The sequence below is a fragment of the Callionymus lyra genome, chromosome 6 (genome assembly GCF_982586985.1).
Source record: "Callionymus lyra chromosome 6, fCalLyr1.hap1.1, whole genome shotgun sequence".
Lineage (NCBI taxonomy): Eukaryota > Metazoa > Chordata > Actinopteri > Syngnathiformes > Callionymidae > Callionymus > Callionymus lyra.
In genome coordinates this window covers 4,586,255-4,609,039 of record NC_141823.1, presented here as the reverse complement: position 1 = coordinate 4,609,039, position 22,785 = coordinate 4,586,255, and the positions used below count along the sequence as shown (strand labels likewise).

Genomic DNA, 22,785 nt, shown 5'->3' with positions numbered 1-22,785 from the left:
AGGATAAAACTGAGAACAACACAGGAGTACATCTGGTGATGCAAGTATACATTGATTTTTCTATTAATAATCGTCATTAATGGTCTTCCATACAAAGCCGGCGCGACGAGAAACTCTGGAAACCCTGGAAAGCGACACACAGTCTCTCTGAAGCCCAGAAGACGAGCGGATCAATGCGGCGCCGGAGTGTGACGAAGTGGATTTCAGCTCCTCTGCCTCCGCATCCGGCGGCCATCGGTGGACGCAAGGCATGTATGTGGCGAGGGGCGGAGACGTGACTGACAGCTGTCGCCCCGGGTCGTCAAAGTTCACGGCGTTGCCGCCGACGACACAACAGAAGGAAAGAAAGCGAGGCGCCGTCAGACGGAGGCGACAGACGAGGAGGATCGAGACAGACGGAGGTTAATGAATCGCTTATCCTCCATTAACGGCTCGTTCCGAGGATGATCCGCGGCTCATTGATATTAAGAGCAAATGAACGATTCATTACGGTCTCGCTGAGGACGGCGGGGGAGGGTCGTCAATTATTCACACCTTTGATTCCAAGTTAAGCTCCGGTTCGTGGTCGTACGTTTCGGTTCCTCATTCGTATGATAATGAAAGAGTGTTTGCGAGACGAGCCTGTTTGACGGAGACTTACGGGCAGAACCAGCGTGAAGAAGATGAAGGTTCGACTGTTTTCTGATGACTTTTGTTCACAACGTTTGGTTTATTATAAAGTTTTAATCGTGTGGTGATGCTGGTGTCCAGCAGGGGGCGCACTAGTGCAGAGAAATAATTCAATTTGTTGAAGACTTTCTCAATATAGACTTGTTATTGCCTTTCAGAGGACCTGACGAGTGACACAGGAAGTCCTGACAAGTGAGACAGGAAGTCCTGACGAGTGAGACAGGAAGTCCTGAAAAGTGATACAGGAAGTCCTGACGCGTGAGACAGGAAGTCCTGACAGGTGAGACAGGAAGTCCTGACGAGTGAGAGAGGAAGTCCTGACGCGTGAGACAGGAAGTCCTGACGAGTGACACAGGAAGTCCTGATGCTAACACATCAAGATACTAACACGTCCTGATGCTAACACGTCCTGATGCTAACAAGTCAAGATGCTAACACGTCCTGATGCTAACACGTCAAGATGCTAACACGTCAAGATGCTAACACGTCAAGATACTAACAAGTCAAGATGCTAACACCTCCTGATGCTAACACGTCAAGAGTCTAAAACTTCATTATACTAACACGTCCTGATGCTAACACGTCAAGATGCTAACACGTCAAGATACTAACAAGTCAAGATGCTAACACCTCCTGATGCTAACACGTCAAGATGCTAACACTTCATTATACTAACACGTCCTGATGCTAACACATGAAGATACTAACACGTCAAGATGCTAACACGTCAAGATGCTAACACTTCATTATACTAACACGTCCTGATGCTAACACATCAAGATACTAACACGTCAAGATGCTAACACGTCAAGATGCTAACACTTCATTATACTAACACGTCTTGATGCTAACACGTCAAGATGCTAACACGTCCTGATGCTAACAAGTCCTGATGCTAACACGTCAAGATGCTAACACATCAAGATACTAACACGTCAAGATGCTAACACGTCAAGATGCTAACACTTCATTATACTAACACGTCTTGATGCTAACACGTCAAGATGCTAACACGTCCTGATGCTAACACGTCAAGATGCTAACACGATGTCAAGTCCAGTCAAGCGTAACCTTCAAGCTGCTGTGAGAGAAACTATATCTGGAAGCTTCTCACTCGAAGAATTTATAAACCACTGTCGTTAGAAACACAAGTTAAGATTCAGATTATGAAGCCAATTAAGAAGAGGATATATTTGAAAGAATCCGGAGCATTTTCACAAGGAATTATTGAAAGATGAAAAGTATATTAAAAGTATATTAATTAGAACTTTGTTATAAACAAGTGAAAAAAAGACTAATAATTATTAAATATAAATCTATAACATATTTAGTAATACATATAATATTGTGTAAAGAAGGAAGAATGTGAGATTATATGAAAAAAAAGACCAAATGATCTGAAACTGATTTAAAATATACGAATGAAAATAATAAAAAATGATTGAAACAAACAAACAAAAAAGGATATAATATAAATATTCCAGAGAAAATTGAATAAAAAAGAATAAGTACAAACATCTAAAAGGTAAAGTAATGTATATAATATTGTGTTCAGAAGAAAAAAACATCTAAAACACAAAATATAAAAATGAAAATAATAATAAAAAAGATATTACTTAATAGATCCAGAGCAAAAATGTAAGTAGTTATTAAAAGATAAAACATGTATTTAAAGTATATAAATCACGATTGTGTTGTGGAAAAAAGACTCATAATCATTAAATATGAATGTATAACATATTAAAGTAATTCATCTAATATTTAGTATACAATAATAATAAGAAAAATAAGGAAAAATTTGAAAAGTTATTTGAAATCAATCCAAAATTAAAATAGATTAAAAAAAACTGGATGGATGGATGGATGGATATAGAAATTATACAATGGAAGGATAGATGATAGATGGATGGGTGGACGGATGGATGGATGGATGGATGGATGGATGGATGGATGGATGGATGGATGGATGGATGGATGGATGGATGGATGGATGGATGGATGGATGGATGGATGGATGGATGGATGGATGTATAGATGGATGGGTGGATATAGAAATTATACAATGGAAGGATAGATGATAGATGGATGGGTGGACGGATGGATGGATGGATGGATGGATGGATGGATGGATGGATGGATGGATGGATGGATGGATGGATGGATGGATGGATGGATGGATGGATGGATGGATGGATGGATGGATGGATGGATGGATGGATGGATGGATGGATGGATGGATGGATGGATGGATGGATGGATGGATCAATCTCCTTTGGGAAATAGTTTTTCCAGTTCACAGCAGACGATAGTTTCATCAAAACAAAGGGCAAATAAAGAACAAAGTTCAAAGAGATGACAAAGTGCAAATATAAACAAAATATATTTTTAAATAATTCCAAGGCATTTTCACAAATTTAAGGAATTATTGAAACATAAAAGGTATATTGAAAGTATATAAATCGACTAAATAAAAGACTATTTTATTATTTAAATATTGAAGGTAAAAAATGATAAAAATAATTAAAGAGGACGATATATTCCCAAAACGAAACAAGAACAAAGCGACATGATTCCTCCAGGTATGAAGTATGTAACCTGGCGGTTCAGAGAGTGACGACAGACCTCCATCACTGCAAAACTGCCGACAGCCTCCCGAGACGCTCGCGTCACTTGGAAGGCGTTAGAAAGATCGAGTGTAAAGGCGTTAAGAGGATGAGTCGAGGAAAGTGTTGCAGGAATAGATGGCTTGTGAAATTGCGACGGTATTACTTTCCGACGTTGTATTTAAATGTGGAGAGACTTGTTTTCTCTCTTTCGTCTGCATTTCACTCTTCAGATCAGGTTTCATCGAAGGAACCTTCCGGAGACTCACCTTCCGGACGTTGACCCAGTAGCCGATGATTCTGTCGGTGGCCTCGGGGTCCCTCTGGGTCCACTGCAGGTTGTAGGAGTAGTTGTTCCCCTTCTGGATCCGGACCGGGTTCGGGGTGTCGAAGTAGAACTCGGCGTTGTAGGGCTGAGCTGTTTTCGGCGGACGAGGGACGTTACGACTTCGGATCAGCGACACCACGAGGTAAGACGTTGTCGCACCTGAGACGTTGAAGGTGCACGAGGAGGTCCCGGCGCTGTTGCTGACCCGGCACTCGTAGGTGCCGTTGTTGGAGGGCTCCAGCTTGAACTTGCGCTCCGGCGTCTCCTTGAGGTCCGGCGTGGGCATCGGGATGAAGTCGCCGTTGCGCAGCCAGCGGATGTCGGTGAGCCGCGGCGGGTTGGAGCGCAGGATGGCGCAGCGGAGCGCCACCATCTGGTAGTTCCTGGACCGGACATCCTGGAAGACCGGGTCCAGAATGGGCGGATCTGTGGAGGCATGTGATGGAATTAACTCAAGATTCTGTAGATGATTCTTGTTTAAAAAACATTCTCTGGATTTATTTTTGTACTGACAAAAGTGGGAAATGGTCGTATTAAACTTAGTGATATTACTTCGTAAGGGTCCAATGTATTACAATGTGAGGCTTTGTAGTATTATTCTGCGGGGCTCTGTAGTATTACATCGCAAGGCTTTTTCGTACTACTTTGTCAGGCTTCATAGTATTACTCCACAGGGCTCTGGAGTATTACTCTGTGAGGCTCTGTAGTATCACTCTGCAAGGCTATGTAGTATTACACTGCAAAGCTTTGTAGTATTACACTGTGAGGCTCTGTAGAATTACTTTGTGAGGTTTCGTAGTATTACTCAGCGGGTCTCTGGATTATTATTCTGTGAAGCTCTGTTGTATCACTCTGCAAGGCTCTGTAGTAGTACTTTGTAAGGTTTCGTAGTATTACTCTGCAAAGCTCTTTTAGTATTACACTGTGAGGCTCTGTAGTACTACTCTGCAAGGTTTTGTAGTGTTACTTTGTGAGGTTTCGTAGTATTACTCTGCAAAGCTTTGTAGTATAACATTGCGAGGCTCTGTGGTATTACTCTGCAAGGCTATGTAGAATTTGTGAGGTTTCGTAGTATTACTCTGAAAAGCTTTGTAGTATAACATTGCGAGGCTCTGTGGTATTACTCTGCAGGCTATGTAGAATTTATAAGGTTTCATAGTATTACTCTGCAAAGCCTTGTAGTATTACATTGCGAGGCTCAGTGGTATTACACTGTGAGGCTCTGTAGTATCACTCTGCAAGGCTTTTTAGTATTTATGAGGTTTCGTAGTATTACTCAGCAAAGCTTTGTAGTATTGCACTGTGAGGGTCAGTAGTACTTCTCTCTAAGGCTATGTAGTATTACTCCACAAGGCTTCATGGTATTACACCTCAAGGCTTGGTAGTATTTCTCTAGAGACTTTTTGGAATTCCTTCAGAACCAAGTAGATATACTTTACTATAATCTATTGATTTAAAAATGTATTCTATTGAAAAACCTCATGTTGTTTTTAAGAAAGACAGCGCCACCTACTGACCCGTTAAACCTGACACTGCTTCACGAAGCTTCACCAGCACAAGATACTCTTGATTAAGATTCACTGCTGTACATTTGATGACCACCAGAGGGCGCAGCGACAATCTTTAAACATGTCACGATATCTCTGACGAGTGAAAGGTCAAAGGTCGTTTAGATATATTCCAACCTAAGGAATACAGTGATGCTCACATACATGTTGTCATCCTCGCTTCTGTCAGGGATAATGAGCTGACGTTTAACCTTTATTAACACGTTTTTAAATATGTTAAATATATGGAATATTTCAAGGAAAATATATGTATATTTGTTTGAAAAAAATAGAACAAAATATCAAATAACTTATTTATTTCGAAATAGTTGAATAATACATCTAAAGAAATGTGTATCAAGGATAAAAAATAGATTTTTTTATTTTTTTTGTGTTTCTTTTCATCGTGATCTCGAGAATAAATTCAGATTTTTCATGATTGTCGATTCTTTCCTTTCAGCATTTCCTGGATTTAATATTTAACATCTATGTTTATGAACAAAAGTGATTAAACTGACGAGGTGAGAACATTCGTAACTTCTCGTCGATGTTCTCGGAGATTCAATCTCTCCGACTCGTCCTCCCTGATCCTGAAGATTCTATTTTCTGTGTCTGGAGGTCCTGGTGTGGGGGGCGAGTGGGCCACCTGGTCCATTAATCAGACCGGGTCGCCCCAACATGTGACCTCACACAGAGATGCTCTTCAGCGCCGGAGGAGGAGGAGCCAGTTAACCCTTCGCTGGTCCTCCAGTCAGTTGGTACAATTGAACATAAACAACTTTTTTTAGGGGGAACATGTGAAAAAGTCTGGAGTTTCTCTAGTTAGTGAGTAATAATGAGTCAAACTAGTATTTGTTGAGTCTCTAAGTGGTTGAATGAACATTTAATTAATTATAAAACATGATTTAATGTTTTCAGTACAGTTCTACAGGATTTTTATTTCATGTCTCTTTATATTTATTCATGGTTTCTATTTAAAAAAATATATTTCTTGGGGTTTATGTTTTGCTCTGTTTTGTTCTTATAGATCTTAATTGATGTTTTAATTATTATTTTGTTAATTATTCATTTATCAATATTTATATTTCCTCCATTTAAGTTTCTATTATTATTCTCTGCATACATTTTGCAGATATGTCTAAAAAATATATATTTATTCTTTGTTTTTATTAAAATGATACTTGAAATTTAAGATTTAATTGTGTTAAAAATATATAATTTGCTTCATGCTAAACCTATAAATTAAAACCATCCAGATCAGTGGTGGACATTTTTATTCCCTCAGGGGCCACATTTTATAAAGTGGGGCCACTAAGCAAAAATGAAGGAGAATAATTAATTAAATCAAGCTAAATGTTATTCATTATATATTATTATATATATTATTATTATTTAATATAGAAATGTAAAAAATATCTATATACCATATTGATATAAAACAGTACTGTATATATTCTTTTATTTTTTATTTCTTTATTTCTTTTTTCTCATAGTTATTTTATTGTTTACATTTCAATACACTGTGTTTAAAATAAAATAATTGTTTTTAATGATATAAAAGCACGTTACTTTTCAAAATATATTTTTATATTCACTTGAAGAATTTTAAAGGAAACTTAATGCTCACCAAAATGACTAAAGTGCAAAATTAAAAAACCCTATTGTTATATTAATATATTAATATAAAATCTCACTCAGGAAATCAGGTTTGTTCTAGTTCACAGCAGACGGTAGCAAAAAACAAGAAAACAAGAAAACAAGAACAAGGCGCAATTAAAGTGAACAAAGTGCAAATAGATAACAAAGTGCAAAGAGCGTAAATCAAAGGAGAAAAACACAAAGATCTACAGCCAAGTAATGAATCATTGAAATAAATACAAAGTAAAATTGAAAACGTACACCAAAAGTTAGCAAATATTTTTTCAGTGGCAGTAAATACTTCAGAAACTGCCCAAAGTGCTAAAACACATGAAGACCTTGTTCTAATCATAAGTCATGCTCACTCACACTGCACGTTGAGCTGGACCTGAGCCTCCCTGCGCTTGATGTTGAGCCCGTTGTACGGCGCCGTCTGGCACCGGTACGAACCCATCATGTCTCGGCTCACGTTCTTCAGCCTCAGGCGACCGTTGGGCGTCTCCACCACCTGCCGGCCCGACGGCATCAGCAGGTCCTTCTCCAGGCGCGACCACAGGATGGGGGGCCGAGGTTTGCCGTCGACCACCAGACACACCAGCTCCGCCGTTCCTCCCTCGCGGGCGATGACCGTCTGACCACCAGGGGGCACCGACAGCATGGGGGGCGACACTGTAGGGCGAGGGTGAGAAACTCAGTTATACTCAACTATCACTTTTATCAAGGATCAAAATAAATAAAAAAATCAAAACTGTCTTTAACAAAAACATCCATGAATAGTTGTTAAAGTGAATTAAATATTGAATTTTAAATATTACATTTTTAAATATATATATATTTTTCAACCATTTCATTTTCTTTAAATCATTGAATTCAATCATTTATATATTGAAAAGGGCTGATTTTGGTTTTAATAAATCCTTTAATCCCATAGCTTGTATAATAAAAAAGGTTGAAATTGTTTGTTTTTTTAACCGTTGGGTCACATTGACCCTAAAGGTTCATCATTGAAATGCATTTAAATTGTTTTCAAAATAAATTATTGACAGACAGGCTTTGATGTTCTACTTCCCTATAATAAATAAATACTTTTTAGTATATATACTTTTTGGTTTTTCTCCAATATTTTTTTTTCAAGTTGTGGATTTAAAATAAAAAAATCGACCTTATAATATAAAATATACATATATATACAATATACAATATAAATAATTTGTATATTTAAAAGGTTTTAGTTAATTTCGTGTTTTTGTAATAACAAACAAATGGAAAAATCTAGAATATTTTGAAATGTATCATAAATAATACATTTTATATTTTAATTCCAATACTTAAAATGTATACATCTATAAATTATTGAATTATATATACATATAAATGTTAAAAAAAAAACTCAAAAAGTTAAACTTTTAATATACACATATTTTTCATATTAAAAAAATATTTTTCAACACTCAAATGAAAAATATTAAAAAAAATAATTAAATTATATATGAACTCATATTGACTAATTATATATATTATATTCAAATTCAAATCATTGGATTAAATCATTTTTCATTTGTTATCGATGCTTAAAAAACAATCCTTCATATTTGTAATATCTGTTCCTTTGTCTTAATCCCTGGCATTTATATAGTAGTAATGTGTTCTTGAAGCTTCATGAAGCAGTGTCATGTTGTTCAGAGGTCAGTAGGTGGCGCCACCAGTCTAAAAATGATGTTTGTTTAGAACAGTTGTTCAAAACAAGGTAAAATAGTGCAGCGACGACATCTAGTGGACTCTGAAGATAATGACACTGCTTCATGAAGCTTCATCAACACATCACTATCATCTAGTGGACTCTGAAGATAATGACACTGTTTCATGAAGCTTCATCAGACCATCACTCGTTCACACGTCAGGACATCAACATGAACTTGACATCAACACTACTGTGGATCAAACCAGACCCTCAGTGTGACACATGTGCTGCAGGAGAAAGAAGGTTAATATCACTTGGACGCCTCGACCTCAGGGACCTCGAAGGTGATACTGGAGTAAGAGCTGCACAGATGGAGAGTCACAGATGCAACTTTTATTCAACTTTTTTAAAGCTTCTCCTGCGCTTGTCTCTCTTCCAGGGTGACGTGGGAGCAGTTACACTCCAGCCGTCGCTTCACTCACTGCTGAAGTCTGCACTTATTTCAACCGCACACAGCTGGAGGCGAGTCATGAGAGTCCCTGAGATAAAGAACTTTGGATGGCGAGCATTCAAAGTCACTTTTTATATTTTTTATCCTAGTTCTTTTAAGGTTTTTATTTCATTAAAGTGAATTCAGTTTTAAAAATATACAATTAACATTAAAAAAAGTCCCAGCTTTACTAATTTTTGTGTTGCAATTAAACATCCGGCCTCTAGATGGCAGCAGTTATTACGTCCTCAGTAGCTGAAGGAACAATGAAATCTGGCGATTACTGAGGACGAGAGGATACAGTGTGTCCAGCTATTAAAGTTGACTTTTGGATATTTTTTTTTTTTTTATAAACAAATAAAATAAGTTACAACTTTGTCAAGAGTCTTGTGGTCTGTAAATACTACAACACCAGAGTCAAGTACTCGACAATACTTCAAATATATACTTGTTACTACACTATCACAACACCAGAGTCAAGTACTCGACAATACTACAAATATATCCTTGTTACTACAGTATCTTGTGCTGTGTCCCAAATCACACATTTCTCTAAGTGCTTTACAGTACACTGTAAGACTGTAGGTGCACTTACTTACGCAGTACTCAAATGTCGACAGGGTAATACTTATCACGTTCCCTTTTCCTGGGGGCCTTTATTTTGTATTGCTGGTTCCGGTTCCTGCCCTCCTCTCTCTCAATCTCTTGACAGTTGGCGGGTGCGACGCTTCATGAGATCCACAGCTGCTGACGATCGGACAATCAGACCACTGGGGATAAAGCCGAGACTCTCCTGTCAGTCAGCGTCAACAGGTTGTTCTCGTTACCCTGTGGAGCTCGCGCCTTGCAGCCACACCCACCCTGCACTGTCTTTCTCTTTCTCTCTTGGACATTTATTGGACTTCGCAGAAAAATTGTGATTGTACTGAGAAAAGGACTCACTGGCACTGTATTCTGGTTGATGAACTGAGTGACAGACAAAAACCCCCGGTGTAGCTTTAAAGGTTTACTAGAGATGGCAGATGAATTGTGGAACAGAAAATCAAATACCCGACAGATCTCAGTAGAAAAAGGGACAAATGAGTTAAGACCCTTAGCCTTGGATTTCCATATCGAGATATAGCCCAAACGCTAGTCTTACCCCCGAGCAAATTCATGACAAAAGCAATCTTGGAGCGATCGGTGGAGTAAGTATTGTAAGGTTGTTGGTCAAAAACTAAATTAAACTGTAGTAAAAAAAAGTTCACACTGCCCAGTCTCACCAGAAAAACACTTAGGGCAAGGGATGGTTCCGGGCTAACATAGGTGTAACCGAGGGATCCGCGAAGCGAGTGCTGTAAGAGCTACATTCATCTTCTGAAGGGGTAACATCTTGTAAAACATTTTCAAGGGGGGCAATCCTAGAACCCTGGGATACCAGAGCTCGTTGAATTTTATATAATAAATTACTTAACAAAAGACCCAAAAGCGGAAGATGATAAAAACAACAACGGCACAGGTGACAATACCATTAAGACAGTTTAATACAACACAATTTGCTACACAAAAAAAAGATGGAGTGTGTTTTCTCAGTTCATCAACCAAAATACAGTGCAAGCGAGTCCTTTTCTCAGTACAATTATAATTGTCCGTGAAGTCGATCAAATGTCCAAGAGATAAAGGGAAAGACAGTTCAGGGAGGTTGTGGCTGCAAGGCGCGAGATCCACGGGGTAACGAGAACAACCTGTTGACGCTGACTGACAGGAGCGTCTGAGCTTTATCCCCGGGTGGTCTGATTGTCTGATCGTCAGCAGCTGTGGATCTCGCGAAGCGTCGCACCTGCGAACTGGAAATGACTCGACAGCTTCTTCTTCTACTAGTTTTGAACGCTGATTGCAACCAGCTGTTGGAACATTATCACTGACACTTGACAGCAATCTTAACCAGTTAAAAAAAGTTATCAAGTTGTGTTTTATTTTGTTATTATTGATGTTGTGTTTTGTTTTGTGGTTAAATGCGTGTTTTCTCGAGACATTTACGCTGGTATCTGCTCCCGAGACGCGTCTCCAGTGACGTATCTTTCCTATAGCGACGTAGCTTTAGACGTAGGTTTAGACGTAGCTTTAGACGTAGCGTCATCTACGCCTAAGATGCCGGACATAAGGGTGAACATTGTCTATCAATCCACACTCAATGATCTGGCTGTTTTAGTGCGCACTATATTTCCGTACACTGCTCAGTGTGAACGCACTAGTGTGCTAGAAATATTAGGCATAAGTGTGCGATTTGGGAAACACCAAAGTTTTCAACATGAAAAGATTTCTCTCCTCTGGTCCTGAGCCGTGTGCAAGGAATCATAAGTAGATTCTGATCCACAGACCTCAGAGCCCGAGCTGGGGTGTAAGGCTGGATCAGATCACTGATGTAAGGAGGAGCCTGACCATGAATAGATCTGAAAGTAAGAACCAGAATTTTAAAGTTGATCCTGAAAGAAACTGGAAGCCAGTGAAGAGTTTTAAGGACCGGAGAAATGTGAGTTCTCCTACTTGAGCGGGTCAGAATTCTGGCTGCAGAGTTCTGAATCAACTGCAGACGAGACACATCCTTCTTGTTAAGACATGAAAACAAACTGTTACAATAGTCCAGACGAGAAGAAACAAACGCATGGATTATAAGATCCAGATCATGTTCCGACAACATTTTCCTAAGTTTAGAGATTTTTCTCAGTTGAAGGAAACCGTTTCTGGTCAGTTTTCTGCAGTGTTGAACAAGAGACATGTCTTTATCAAATACAACACCCAGGTTTCTCAGGCTCAGTTTGACAGACTGACCTAAGTCACCCAAGTACTGACTCAACCCTGGAACCTTATCATCAGGAGCAATCACCAGTGTTAATAAATACCCTTGTTGCTAAAGTATCACGATATATCAAAATATATCACATCGTTGCTCATGTATCGTCATACGTATTGTTCAACTCTTGTTAATACACACCCTTAGTATTTGAGTCAAAGAGACAAAAACAAAGGTAACTTGAACTCACCGCTGTTCTGCGAGATGTTGACGTCCACCCTCAGCTCTGGAACTCTGCTCCCGGGGAAGTTGGCCATGCAGCTGTAGGTGGCCAAGTCCCTGAACTTCATGTCCACGATCTCCAGACTGCTGGTTCCGGGCGCCATGTCCGGGTCGCTGCGCAGCAGAATCAGGCTGTCCGAGTTGTAGACCAGCGCGCCGTTCTTGTACCAGGTGTAGTTGACCTTGTCCTGCGGCGTGGCGTCCACGTGGCACGACAGCTTGAGGTCGCGGCCCATTTGGATGGTCTCGCTGTCCTTGTTGGAGTCTGGCGTGATCTGGAAGGTCAGGTTGCCCATGGCTGGGTGGAGAAATCGGATTTAATAAGAATAAGAACTTTACCACTTATGTTTGGAGGAGCTCCTCCATCAGCCTGGAAAAATAACATCTTACGACGGAACACAATACATTTTCACCGAAACACATGTAAAAATGTTATTCATAATTTAGTTATAATCATTATTATATTCTTTATTTTATAACATATTGTTTTTGACGATATTTTTTCAAATAAAAACATTATTTCATTTGTTTAAAGGAATATAAATTAATTAATTAACAATAATATATATATATTTTATTTTAAGGTTTCCATCCAACAACTAAAGTGTCGTTATTAACAACAACAATAATCAATTATTAAAAATTAAATATTCATATATTTATGTATATAAATGTTGCTTGACACAAAATATTTAAATGAGGAGTTCGATTTTATCAGAAAAAAAAAAAAATCATTGACATATTTAGGATAAAACACAAAGAAGGAACGCAATACACAAATCTTCAGGATTACACATAATTGAAAAAAATGAAATACAATTGTGTTATTATTATCAAGTATTTATTATTAAATATAATGAATTTTAATATTATTTTATAAAATATAATTCATACAATATTGAATAGAATAATAATATATATGTTTCTGTTATTTTTCTGTTGTCATATATATATATATATAAATAAATATACACAACATTATTTATTTAATATATTTTTCCTGCACTATTTTCAACCAGTTACCAACAATATTTCTACATCTCTTTTGTTGTTTTTCTTCTCTCGGGTTCAAGATCTCAGTTTGACCCGAGACTGTGCGAGTGTGTGAAGAGGCTGGTGTCGGTGGAGAGCGAGGCGGCGATGAATGCCGAGGCGGGAGAGAGTGATGAAGAACGAGTGAGCCTCGTTCAGAAGAGACTGGCGCTGGAAGAAGAAGGATGAGGGAACAAAATCAAGGACAAAGAGGAACTCTCGCTCTGTCACATTTAATTTTCGCTTTCAAAGGCGACGAATCTCCCGACGGACTTCCGGACGGAATACCAAACAGCTCGCTACGAGCGAGGGAACAGAAGAGGAGGAGGAGCGAAGGAGAGCGGAGGAGGGCGGGTGCGCTTGATTTCCACTTCATCCTGGCTTGTTAACAAGACGTCTGGGTGGAGTTGAAGATGGAAAAACATGAGCCTAACTCTGGTCTGGAGAATGTTGCTGATGGAAGGTAGAGGTCCATCTAAAGACCCTTAGACCAGGGGCCCCCAACCTTTTTTTGCACACCGGACCGGTTCAATTTTAGGATTAAATTCTCGGACCCACTCTGAGATAGAAAAAACTAAAAGTACTACAGCAGGACCAGCAAAAAAACACAATGAAGTGCATGAAAAAACATCTCACCATAACGATGAATCAGCAAGAGCTCTGGACGGGTCGCAACAGGATTTTTGTGTATTTGTAAATCTGATTGTATGCCGACGATGGTGTTCTGTATGTGTTTGTCTCCTCACTTTAAGATACTTTGTGCCAATGTTTTTAACTAGTCAAGCTTTACACTTTAATGATATTCTACAGAATGTAATTCTAAATGCAACACCTTTTAGTCAGTTCTGTTCTAGTAGGAGAACTCACATTTCCCAGATCCATTTTTTTTTCTTTCTATGCTGCCCGGTAACAAAGTCTCACCATCATGCTTCAGATGATCTTGATTATGACTTTCATGTAAAAAAGATTTTCTCTGAAATTTTAGTTGAAAAATTTGGACTCAAGACAGGGATCAAGACTATCAGGGGTCCGGGACTAGACTGAGGTCTTAAACCATCGGCACCAAAACAGAAGAAACTTTGAGGGGTGAACAAGTTTGTACAAGTGAACAAAAATAAACATAGATCTTCTGATGTCGACACCATTTATACAACTTGAACACTGAAAAAAAGAAAGAAAGAAATACTAACACATAACAAAAGATATGTATATTTAAAAGTTATATCAAACTACTCTAGTTCTAGTCCGGAACTAAAAAGTGTTCCTGAATAATAAGGATTCCCCCAATGAAACTGAAAAGGAAGATCATAAGATATATTTTCATTATTTTTAAATAATTATACAAATTAAATGTACTGTTTTAAGTACATCCTGGTCTTTAAATGACCAGATTAATCTCTATTTAGCGAGAAGCAAGATTAATACAGATTAAAATTATCTATAAAATATGCAAAATGTGAGACATTATTTTTCATAATACTAAACATAAATAAGTTAGTGTAGAGGCTCTGAGGTTTATTATAATATTACAATATAATATTCATCATATTTATTCTTGGGACCAGAAGAAACAATGTGGTTTGAGGAAAATACAAGATATAAATTATACTTTATATAATCCATTATACTTTATACGTCCTGCACGGGAAGATTCCTCAAATGTTGTTTCGACACCAGGATTTGAACCTGGTTTGAAAACTAGAAAATCTGAATCTGGAAACTATACAAGGTCGTCTGTGCTCATGAGGTCATAGTTGAACAAATATTTTTGACTGTATATATTTATTGACCCTACAAATATGTTTAATATTATATTTCAAAAAAAGTATTTATTTTATAATTGATTGAAACATCTTTATTATCATTATCCTTATAATCATCTGTTTTAACATCTATTTAAAATGTTTATATATATCTTGATTGAGATATTTAGCTTTATTTTCCGAAGTTCTTGTTTGTTCATACATTTTAAATCTCGTTTTTGGTTGTTGTTTTTTAAATCATTTTCCATCCTACTTTGGAATTGTACTTCACTCTTTTGGCCTGATGGCCCCTCATGACATTCCAAGTATCGCTTTTTGGCCCCTGTGCCAGACCCACCCACCCCTGTGCTAGACCATGTGGGAGACTTAAGCTGTGTCTCAAATCGCATACTTGCCTACTTACGTAATTTTAGTGCATAAGTGCGTCTCAATTCTTAGTATGTGAAATGTAGTGCTCCATATCCTGTGACACTAAAACACACACAAAACTGAGTATGTATCGATGGACACTTTCTACACTAAACGACTCCATCTTAGTGACGTTGACGTTGTATACGGAAGTTACGCTGCCAGCAGGTGGCGATAGTGGCGATTCCTAAAGCTGGTTGAAATCATCCTTAAATAGTAGTAGAAGAAGAAGCTGTCGCGTCACTTCCTGTTAGTGCGTAGCAGCAGAGTTTGATTTGAGACATACTATCTGTGGAGAATTAGTTACTAGTTAGTATGTACACTATCCTAATGCATACTAACCAGTGCACTAAGAAGAAGTATGTGATTTGAGACACAGAATTAATCCCTTAGTTCTGGTGTGTAACATGGTTTCAAACTGAATCAACAAGTAAAGACAGTAGGAACTTTAGAACGATGAACACAAGGCTTTAATGAGTTTAACACTTATTTACAAACGTACGACTTTAGATCACGTGACTTGGAGCTCCGACTAAATTGAGTGTGTGTGTGTTCGTGTAAGAGTGTGTGTCCTCACAGCGCTCTAATGTCAACCGAGCCCGGAGTGACGATGTGTTCAGGGTCCATTAACCGGACAGTAGAAATCCGACCCGCGAACATTTTGTCTCGTGTGTTCGCCGGACGACGGATCCGCCGCTAATTGCTCTCCTGGAGCTGATTGTGGAGAATGAAGATGATTAAAGAGGCTGAAAATATCGCGGCAGAAGAAAAAGACGCGTGTTGTCGACGCCGAGGGAATCAGCGGAAGAGCAACACTTAACCCGTCTTTCCTGACACCGTTCCCGTAATGACGGATCAAGAGATCCGCGGCCACTTACTCGCAAATGAATGATGGCACGTCCCGGGAAGGACGATGATAAATCACCGGCGGCGTGTTTTGATCGTCCACGTTTTACCGCGACTTTGATTTACGTCCTTGAATGGATTCATCGCCGCTGACTTCACTGTGATTCACTCCAAGTAAAGGTTTTGTGGTTTTTGTTGTGCGTTTGTGTTTCCAAATATTGTGTTGACGGACGCACGGTGGCTCAGTGGTTAGCGCTGTCGCTTGAAGGTCGCTGGTTCGCTTCCGGGGAGGGAGTCAACTTTTGTGTGGAGTTCTTATGTTCTCCCCATGTTTACTCCGGGCACTCCGGTTTCCTCCCACAGTCCAAAAACATACAGAGGTTGATTGAGAACTTTGGGAAATTGTCTGTAGGTATGAGTGTGTGTGAATGATTGTGTGTCTTTGTGTGTCCTGAGACAGTCTTGCCTCCTGTCCAGGGTGTCCCCCGCCTCTTGCCCGCGTAAACTGGGATAGACGCCCCCCTGTGACCCCCCTAGTCTCAGGTTCAAGGTTAAGTCTGTTGAGGATCAACAAAGGCTTTTTCCCAAAGAACGGAAGAAAAAAAGGTTAATAAAGACATTTAGGGTCTCAAGACTTTTGGGTCAGAATCCAGACTTGACGAGGTTCGTTAGTAAATCTGGAGAGAATTAAAAAACAAGTTGTTTTTTCCGGAATGACATGAGTTTGAGTTGATAATGACATTATTTTATGGGTGAAAAAAAGAGTAAAATCAAGAATCAATGACTTTCTCTGTGTTGAAACCAGAACAAGACGAGATTAAAGGGTTTAGATAAAGAGAACTTTAGGGTGAAAGACATGAATGGTTGAGGTTTAAGGTGAAGAACTGAGAGGGAAAAGAAAAGACATTTTCATTCAAAAAAGTAGAAAAAATGCCCAGAAATCTTTGATAAGAGATGTTGTAAAACCAAACTTTGTGTTCGGCCGACCATGTTAACAGAATGTCATGTCAAAAAATCATTGTCACTCTAGGGAAAATAAAACAATTAAATTGAAAAAAGTTAACTGAATGCCCCCGAAAAAAAACACAAATCAAGTGAAATTGAGGAAAAGGGAAACGATTTCAAAACAAATGAAAGCTACTGACATTTTCAATTGAAATAAAAGAAATTTACATCTCTAAAAATAGATATAAACGCTCAAAAAACAAAGTTTGTTTTTCGCTGGACAATCAAAATAAATGTCTGTCAAGTATGTGACTTTCTAAAAATGGCCAAAATTCCAGAAAAAATGGGATTTATTTTATTTGCAAAAGGTTAAATAAATGTCCCAAAAAATCCACTTCTCTAAAGTTGAGAAAATAATTCTGAAAAAAATCAAAGTTTGTGATTTCAACACAAATTGATAAACACACATTTTCGAAAAGGCAACTATTTTTTCAATTTAACAAGTTTTTAAATTTCTCTAAATCATTTGTTTGTGGGCGGATCATGAATAAAAGAAAAGTAATTGGTTATAATTCCGACAGTTTTTCTAGGTATTTGAAATAAAAGTTATATTAAAAGGTTTTAAATACTAGTAAGACGTTAAGATCAAGACTTTTTGGGTTCAAGAAAGATCTTTTGTAACTCAAGGACAACACGATGAAAATATGTCCAATGTTTGGGTGAGAAGGTAAAGATGTTCACCACCAGGATAGTTTTGAAAACGTGACTCACTTCGGACGACGAGGTTGAAGTTCTTGCGCGCCGGGTTCCCCACGTTGTTGACGGCCGAGCAGTTGTAGAAGCCGGCGTCCGACGGCGTGACGGCTCGCAGCATCAGGGTGGAGCCTCGCACCTGAGCGCTGAGGGGGAGGGGCCCGGGGTACCTGGACCAGGTGATGGTGGGGGGAGGGTAGCCGCCCGTCACCTCGCAGTTGATGTTCACGTCCTGACCGGGATCCACCACCACCGTGTCGTTGACGGCCAGTCGGATCATGGGCGGAGCTGAGGAGAGAAGGAGGAGATCAGATGGTTTTACTTATGAAACACTGTAGATGTGACTTTGAGCTTCACGACTCGAAGAAGATTTTAAGACTAACAACTGTGAGTGTTGAGTTTTGTGTTGATTGTGTGAAACGTTGTGTTAATTGTGTCTAATATTTTGTCGAGTGTGTCAAACATTGTGTTGGTCGTTTCAAACGTTGTGTTTGTTGTGTCGAACATTTTGTCAAGTGAGTCAAACATTGTGTTGGTCGTGTCGAACATGTTGTTGAGTGTGTCAAACGTTGTGTTAATTGTGTCTAATATTTTGTCGAGTGTGTCAAACATTGTGTTGGTCGTGTCGAACATGTTGTTGAGTGTGTCAAACGTTGTGTTAATTGTGTCTAATATTTTTTCGAGTTTGTCAAACATTGTGTTGGTCGTGTCAAACGTTGTGTTGATTGTGTCGAACATTTTGTTTAGTGAGTTAAACATTGTGTTGAGTGTGTCAAACGTTGTGTTAATTGATTCAGACGTTGTGTTGAGTGAGTCAAGAGGGTTGATTGTGTCAAACATTGTGTTGAGTGTGTCAAACATTGTGTTGGTCGTGTCGAACATGTTGTTGAGTGTGTCAAACGTTGTGTTAATTGTGTCTAATATTTTGTCGAGTGTGTCAAACATTGTGTTGGTCGTGTCAAACGTTGTGTTGATTGTGTCGAACATTTTGTTTAGTGAGTTAAACATTGTGTTGAGTGTGTCAAACGTTGTGTTAATTGATTCAGACGTTGTGTTGAGTGAGTCAAGAGGGTTGATTGTGTCAAACATTGTGTTGAGTGTGTGAAAAGTTGTGTTGACTGTGTCAAACATTTTGTTGAGCGTGTCAAATATTGTATTGGTCGTGTCGAACATTTTGTTGATTGTGTCAAACGTTGTGTTGAGTGAGTCAAAAGTTGTGTTGAGTGAGTCAAACATGTTGGTTGTGATGATATCTTTCAGTTGTTGCTGATGAGGTGTGTTACACTGTTGTCGTCAGCAAACCTGTGAGTTCAGACGTAAACTTGTGTGTCGAGCAGCGTGAAGTGGATAAAAAATAAACAACTCTGGAGGGTAAACTTTACTGAAAACAATCGTGTGACCTTCACAAGTTTTCAGAAGAAATAAGTGATGTTTTTCTGCAGCGATAGTTTAGAAACCTTCAAAGTAAAGGGCAAGTCAAACGCTTTAACCTTAAGATTGTGTGGATGAAAAAGAAAAACAACAATACAAGGAGGAAAGATGACATGTGTGTGTCTGTGTGTGTCTGTGTGTGTATGTGTGTGTATGTAAGCAACACCCAGGAATATTAAACTATCTTTTTCATCAAGACACATGAAGTTGATCCAACTTTATGAAACTTTGTCTCCAAGAAGCAGTAACTTCTCATCATGACCATGTTTTTAACGTATTACTATAAAGTTGCTCTGAGATCTGGGCGAACGAGAGGTTACGAGAGTCCATCATGACGTAATAATGGCTTCTCCAGACAGCTGTAATCAAGCCCCGCTTTGTTTATACAACGAGTCCCTTGGAGGTGAAGACTTTTGGGATTGATGATGTACGGTGACAAACCTCCATGTTTGACCAATCACAGCAGAGTTGGTGCTCACACACACACACTGATGATACAATAGAGTCACACATCACAACAACACACACACACACTGATGATACAATAGAGTCACACATCACAACAACACACACACACTGATGATACAATAGAGTCACACATCACAACAACACACACACACTGATGATACAATAGAGTCACACATCACAACAACACACACACACTGATGATACAATAGAGTCACACATCACAACAACACACACACACTGATGATACAATAGAGTCACACATCACAACAACACACACACACTGATGATACAATAGAGTCACACATCACAACAACACACACACACACTGATGATACAATAGAGTCATACATCACAACAACACACACACACTGATGATACAATAGAGTCACACATCACAACAACACACACACACTTATGATACAATAGAGTCACACATCACAACAACACACACACACAGACACACACTGATGATACAATAGAGTCACACATCACAACAACACACACGCAGACTGATGATACAATAGAGTCACATATCACAACAACACACATGCACACACACACACTGTTGATACAATAGAGTCACACATCATAACAACACACACATACACACACAGACACACACAGATGATACAATAGAGTCACACATCACAACAAAACACACACACTGATGATACAATAGAGTCACACATCACAACAACACACACACACTGATGATACAATAGAGTCATACATCACAACAACACACACACACTGATGATACAATAGAGTCATACATCACAACAACACACACACACTGATGATACAATAGAGTCACACATCACAACAACACACACACGCTGATGATACAATAGAGTCACACATCACAACAACACTACACACACACACACACACACACACACACACACACACACACACACACACACACACACACACACACACACACACACACACACACACTTTAGTTGATCCATTTTCTTCTTCCTTCATACTTTTGTGCTCCTTCCCTTAAAGTGACCTCACAAAAGTTGAGGATGACCCGAAACACAGAGGAACACACACACCAGACAAAGATCGATTGGACCTCAGCAGGTTCTGGAAACAGAAAAAAAGAAAAGAAGAAGAAAAAGAAGAAGAAGAAAAGAATGGAATATACAGCAGACTTCCAAAAACCAGCGGAGAATTAAAAGCCGGAGGAGGAGAGGAAAGAAAAGTTGTGATTTATTGTTGCGATTTAGAGGAAAACTCGCTGGAGGTGAGTCCAGTTCACAGCCAAAGAAAAAATCGCTGAATTTAGTGTTTTAATTTAATTATCCAGCACTTCATTTATCCTCAGATGGATGGTCCAACACTGAGGCGAGTCAGCAATACTGCTCATAATTAATTTAACCTGATTTACAGGCTTATATAGAAATAATAATTCACCATTATTACCTAATAACACCTGTTTTCATCAGTGCAATTATGTCCTGGGTTTATTGTAATCACTGAGGAATTAGTTTAAATTATTTCTGTATTAAAGTATTTAACTTTATTGAGAGTTAAACAGCAGTTTATATGAAGAAGAGTCAAAATGTTGTCTCTGTTTTAATGCTACGATGCTAACATTAGCTTCAAGCATCTCCGTGATTGATCAGATGTTCTTCTTCAGCTCCTGGTCCTACTTCTTGGACTTACTCCTGATATAACTCTGGGTCTAACTCCTGGTCTAACTCCTGGTCTAACTCCTGGTCTCACTCTTGATCTCACTCTTGGTCTTACTTCTGATCTAACTCCTTATTTTACTCCTGGTCTTATATCTGGTCTAACTCCTGGTCTTACTCTTGGTACTAAACCTGGTCTAACTCCTGGCCTTACTCCTGGTCTAACTCTTGGTACTAAACCTGGCTAACTACTGGTCTAACTACTGGTCTAACTCTTGGTCTAGCTCTTGGTATAACTCCTGGTCTAACTCCTGGTTTTACTCTCAGTCTTACTTCTAGTCTAACTCCACGTCTAACACCTGGTCTAACACCTGGTCTAACTCCTGGTCAAACTCTTGGTCTCACTCCTGGTCTAACTCCTGGTCTAACTCCTGGTTTTACTCTCAGTCTTACTTCTAGTCTAACTCCACGTCTAACACCTGGTCTAACTCCAGGTCTAACACCTGGTCTAACTCCTGGTCAAACTCTTGGTCTCACTCCTGGTATAACTCCTGGTCTAACTCCTGGTTTTACTCTCAGTCTTACTTCTAGTCTAACTCCACGTCTAACACCTGGTCTAACTCCAGGTCTAACACCTGGTCTAACTCCTGGTCAAACTCTTGGTCTCACTCCTGGTCTAACTCCTGTCTAACTCCTGATCTCACTCTTGGTACTAAACCTGGTCTAACTCCTGGTCTAACTCCTGATCTCACTCTTGGTACTAAACCTGGTCTAACTCCTGGTCTAACTCCTGGTACTTAACCTGGCTAACTACTGGTCTAACTACTGTTCTCACTCCTGGTCTAACTCTTGGTACTAAACCTGGCTAACTACCGGTCTAACTCCTCGTCTAACTTTTGCTCACAGCAAATTAATATAACAATACAATTACCATAATAAAACACAGAAAAGTATGTTTATACAGCAATAAACAAATACAATATTTACTTTCTTTAACTCACACACTACACAAGTGTGGTCTGGATTCATAAACACTAACTAAAGTTATTAATTTTCATTAAACAGGTCTTAAAAAATATATCTTTAGCTCAGTAAGTCGTTTTTTCTTTGCTGAACTAACTAGTTGTACTAAATAAATGCTGTCACCGGTTACAACAGGATCTCTGGATGCTTGAGAGCGAGTCGAACGTTTGATCCTGAATCTCATCAAATCAAATCATCTTCCATGAAAATCCACCTGAGCGACTGTCGGAGGCTCCGGGAATTAAATTAAAGTCCAGGTGAGAACGGGAGGACGGGACACCACGGATTTGAGAATTATAGCTTCAATTTCCTGCAGGATGTGTTTACGACGGTAACACCGGGATCAGTCTCTCGTCCCAAAGTGATGGGATTTATGTGCAGCACAACAAACGTCTCCATCGCTGCCGTCCTCCTGCTCCTCGCATCACTCCGTACTTCTGCGAGCGTCGCTACTGTACGAGTCCA

General features: G+C 39.0%; 1 protein-coding gene across 2 annotated transcripts in view; it reads right to left on the bottom strand.

The window, feature by feature from the left end:
- mdga1 (MAM domain containing glycosylphosphatidylinositol anchor 1) overlaps positions 1 to 22,785 on the bottom strand; it is a 246,681-nt gene that overhangs the window by 47,414 nt on the left and 176,482 nt on the right. For both annotated transcript variants that reach the window (XM_087793129.1, XM_087793130.1), the window contains exons 7-11: positions 17,777 to 18,046; positions 11,980 to 12,309; positions 7,155 to 7,454; positions 3,760 to 4,026; positions 3,542 to 3,690 (exon numbers count right to left, since the gene is read on the bottom strand). In XM_087793129.1, coding sequence (XP_087649255.1) covers positions 3,542 to 3,690; positions 3,760 to 4,026; positions 7,155 to 7,454; positions 11,980 to 12,309; positions 17,777 to 18,046 — 1,316 coding nt within the window. The remainder of the gene's footprint in view (positions 1 to 3,541; positions 3,691 to 3,759; positions 4,027 to 7,154; positions 7,455 to 11,979; positions 12,310 to 17,776; positions 18,047 to 22,785) is intronic.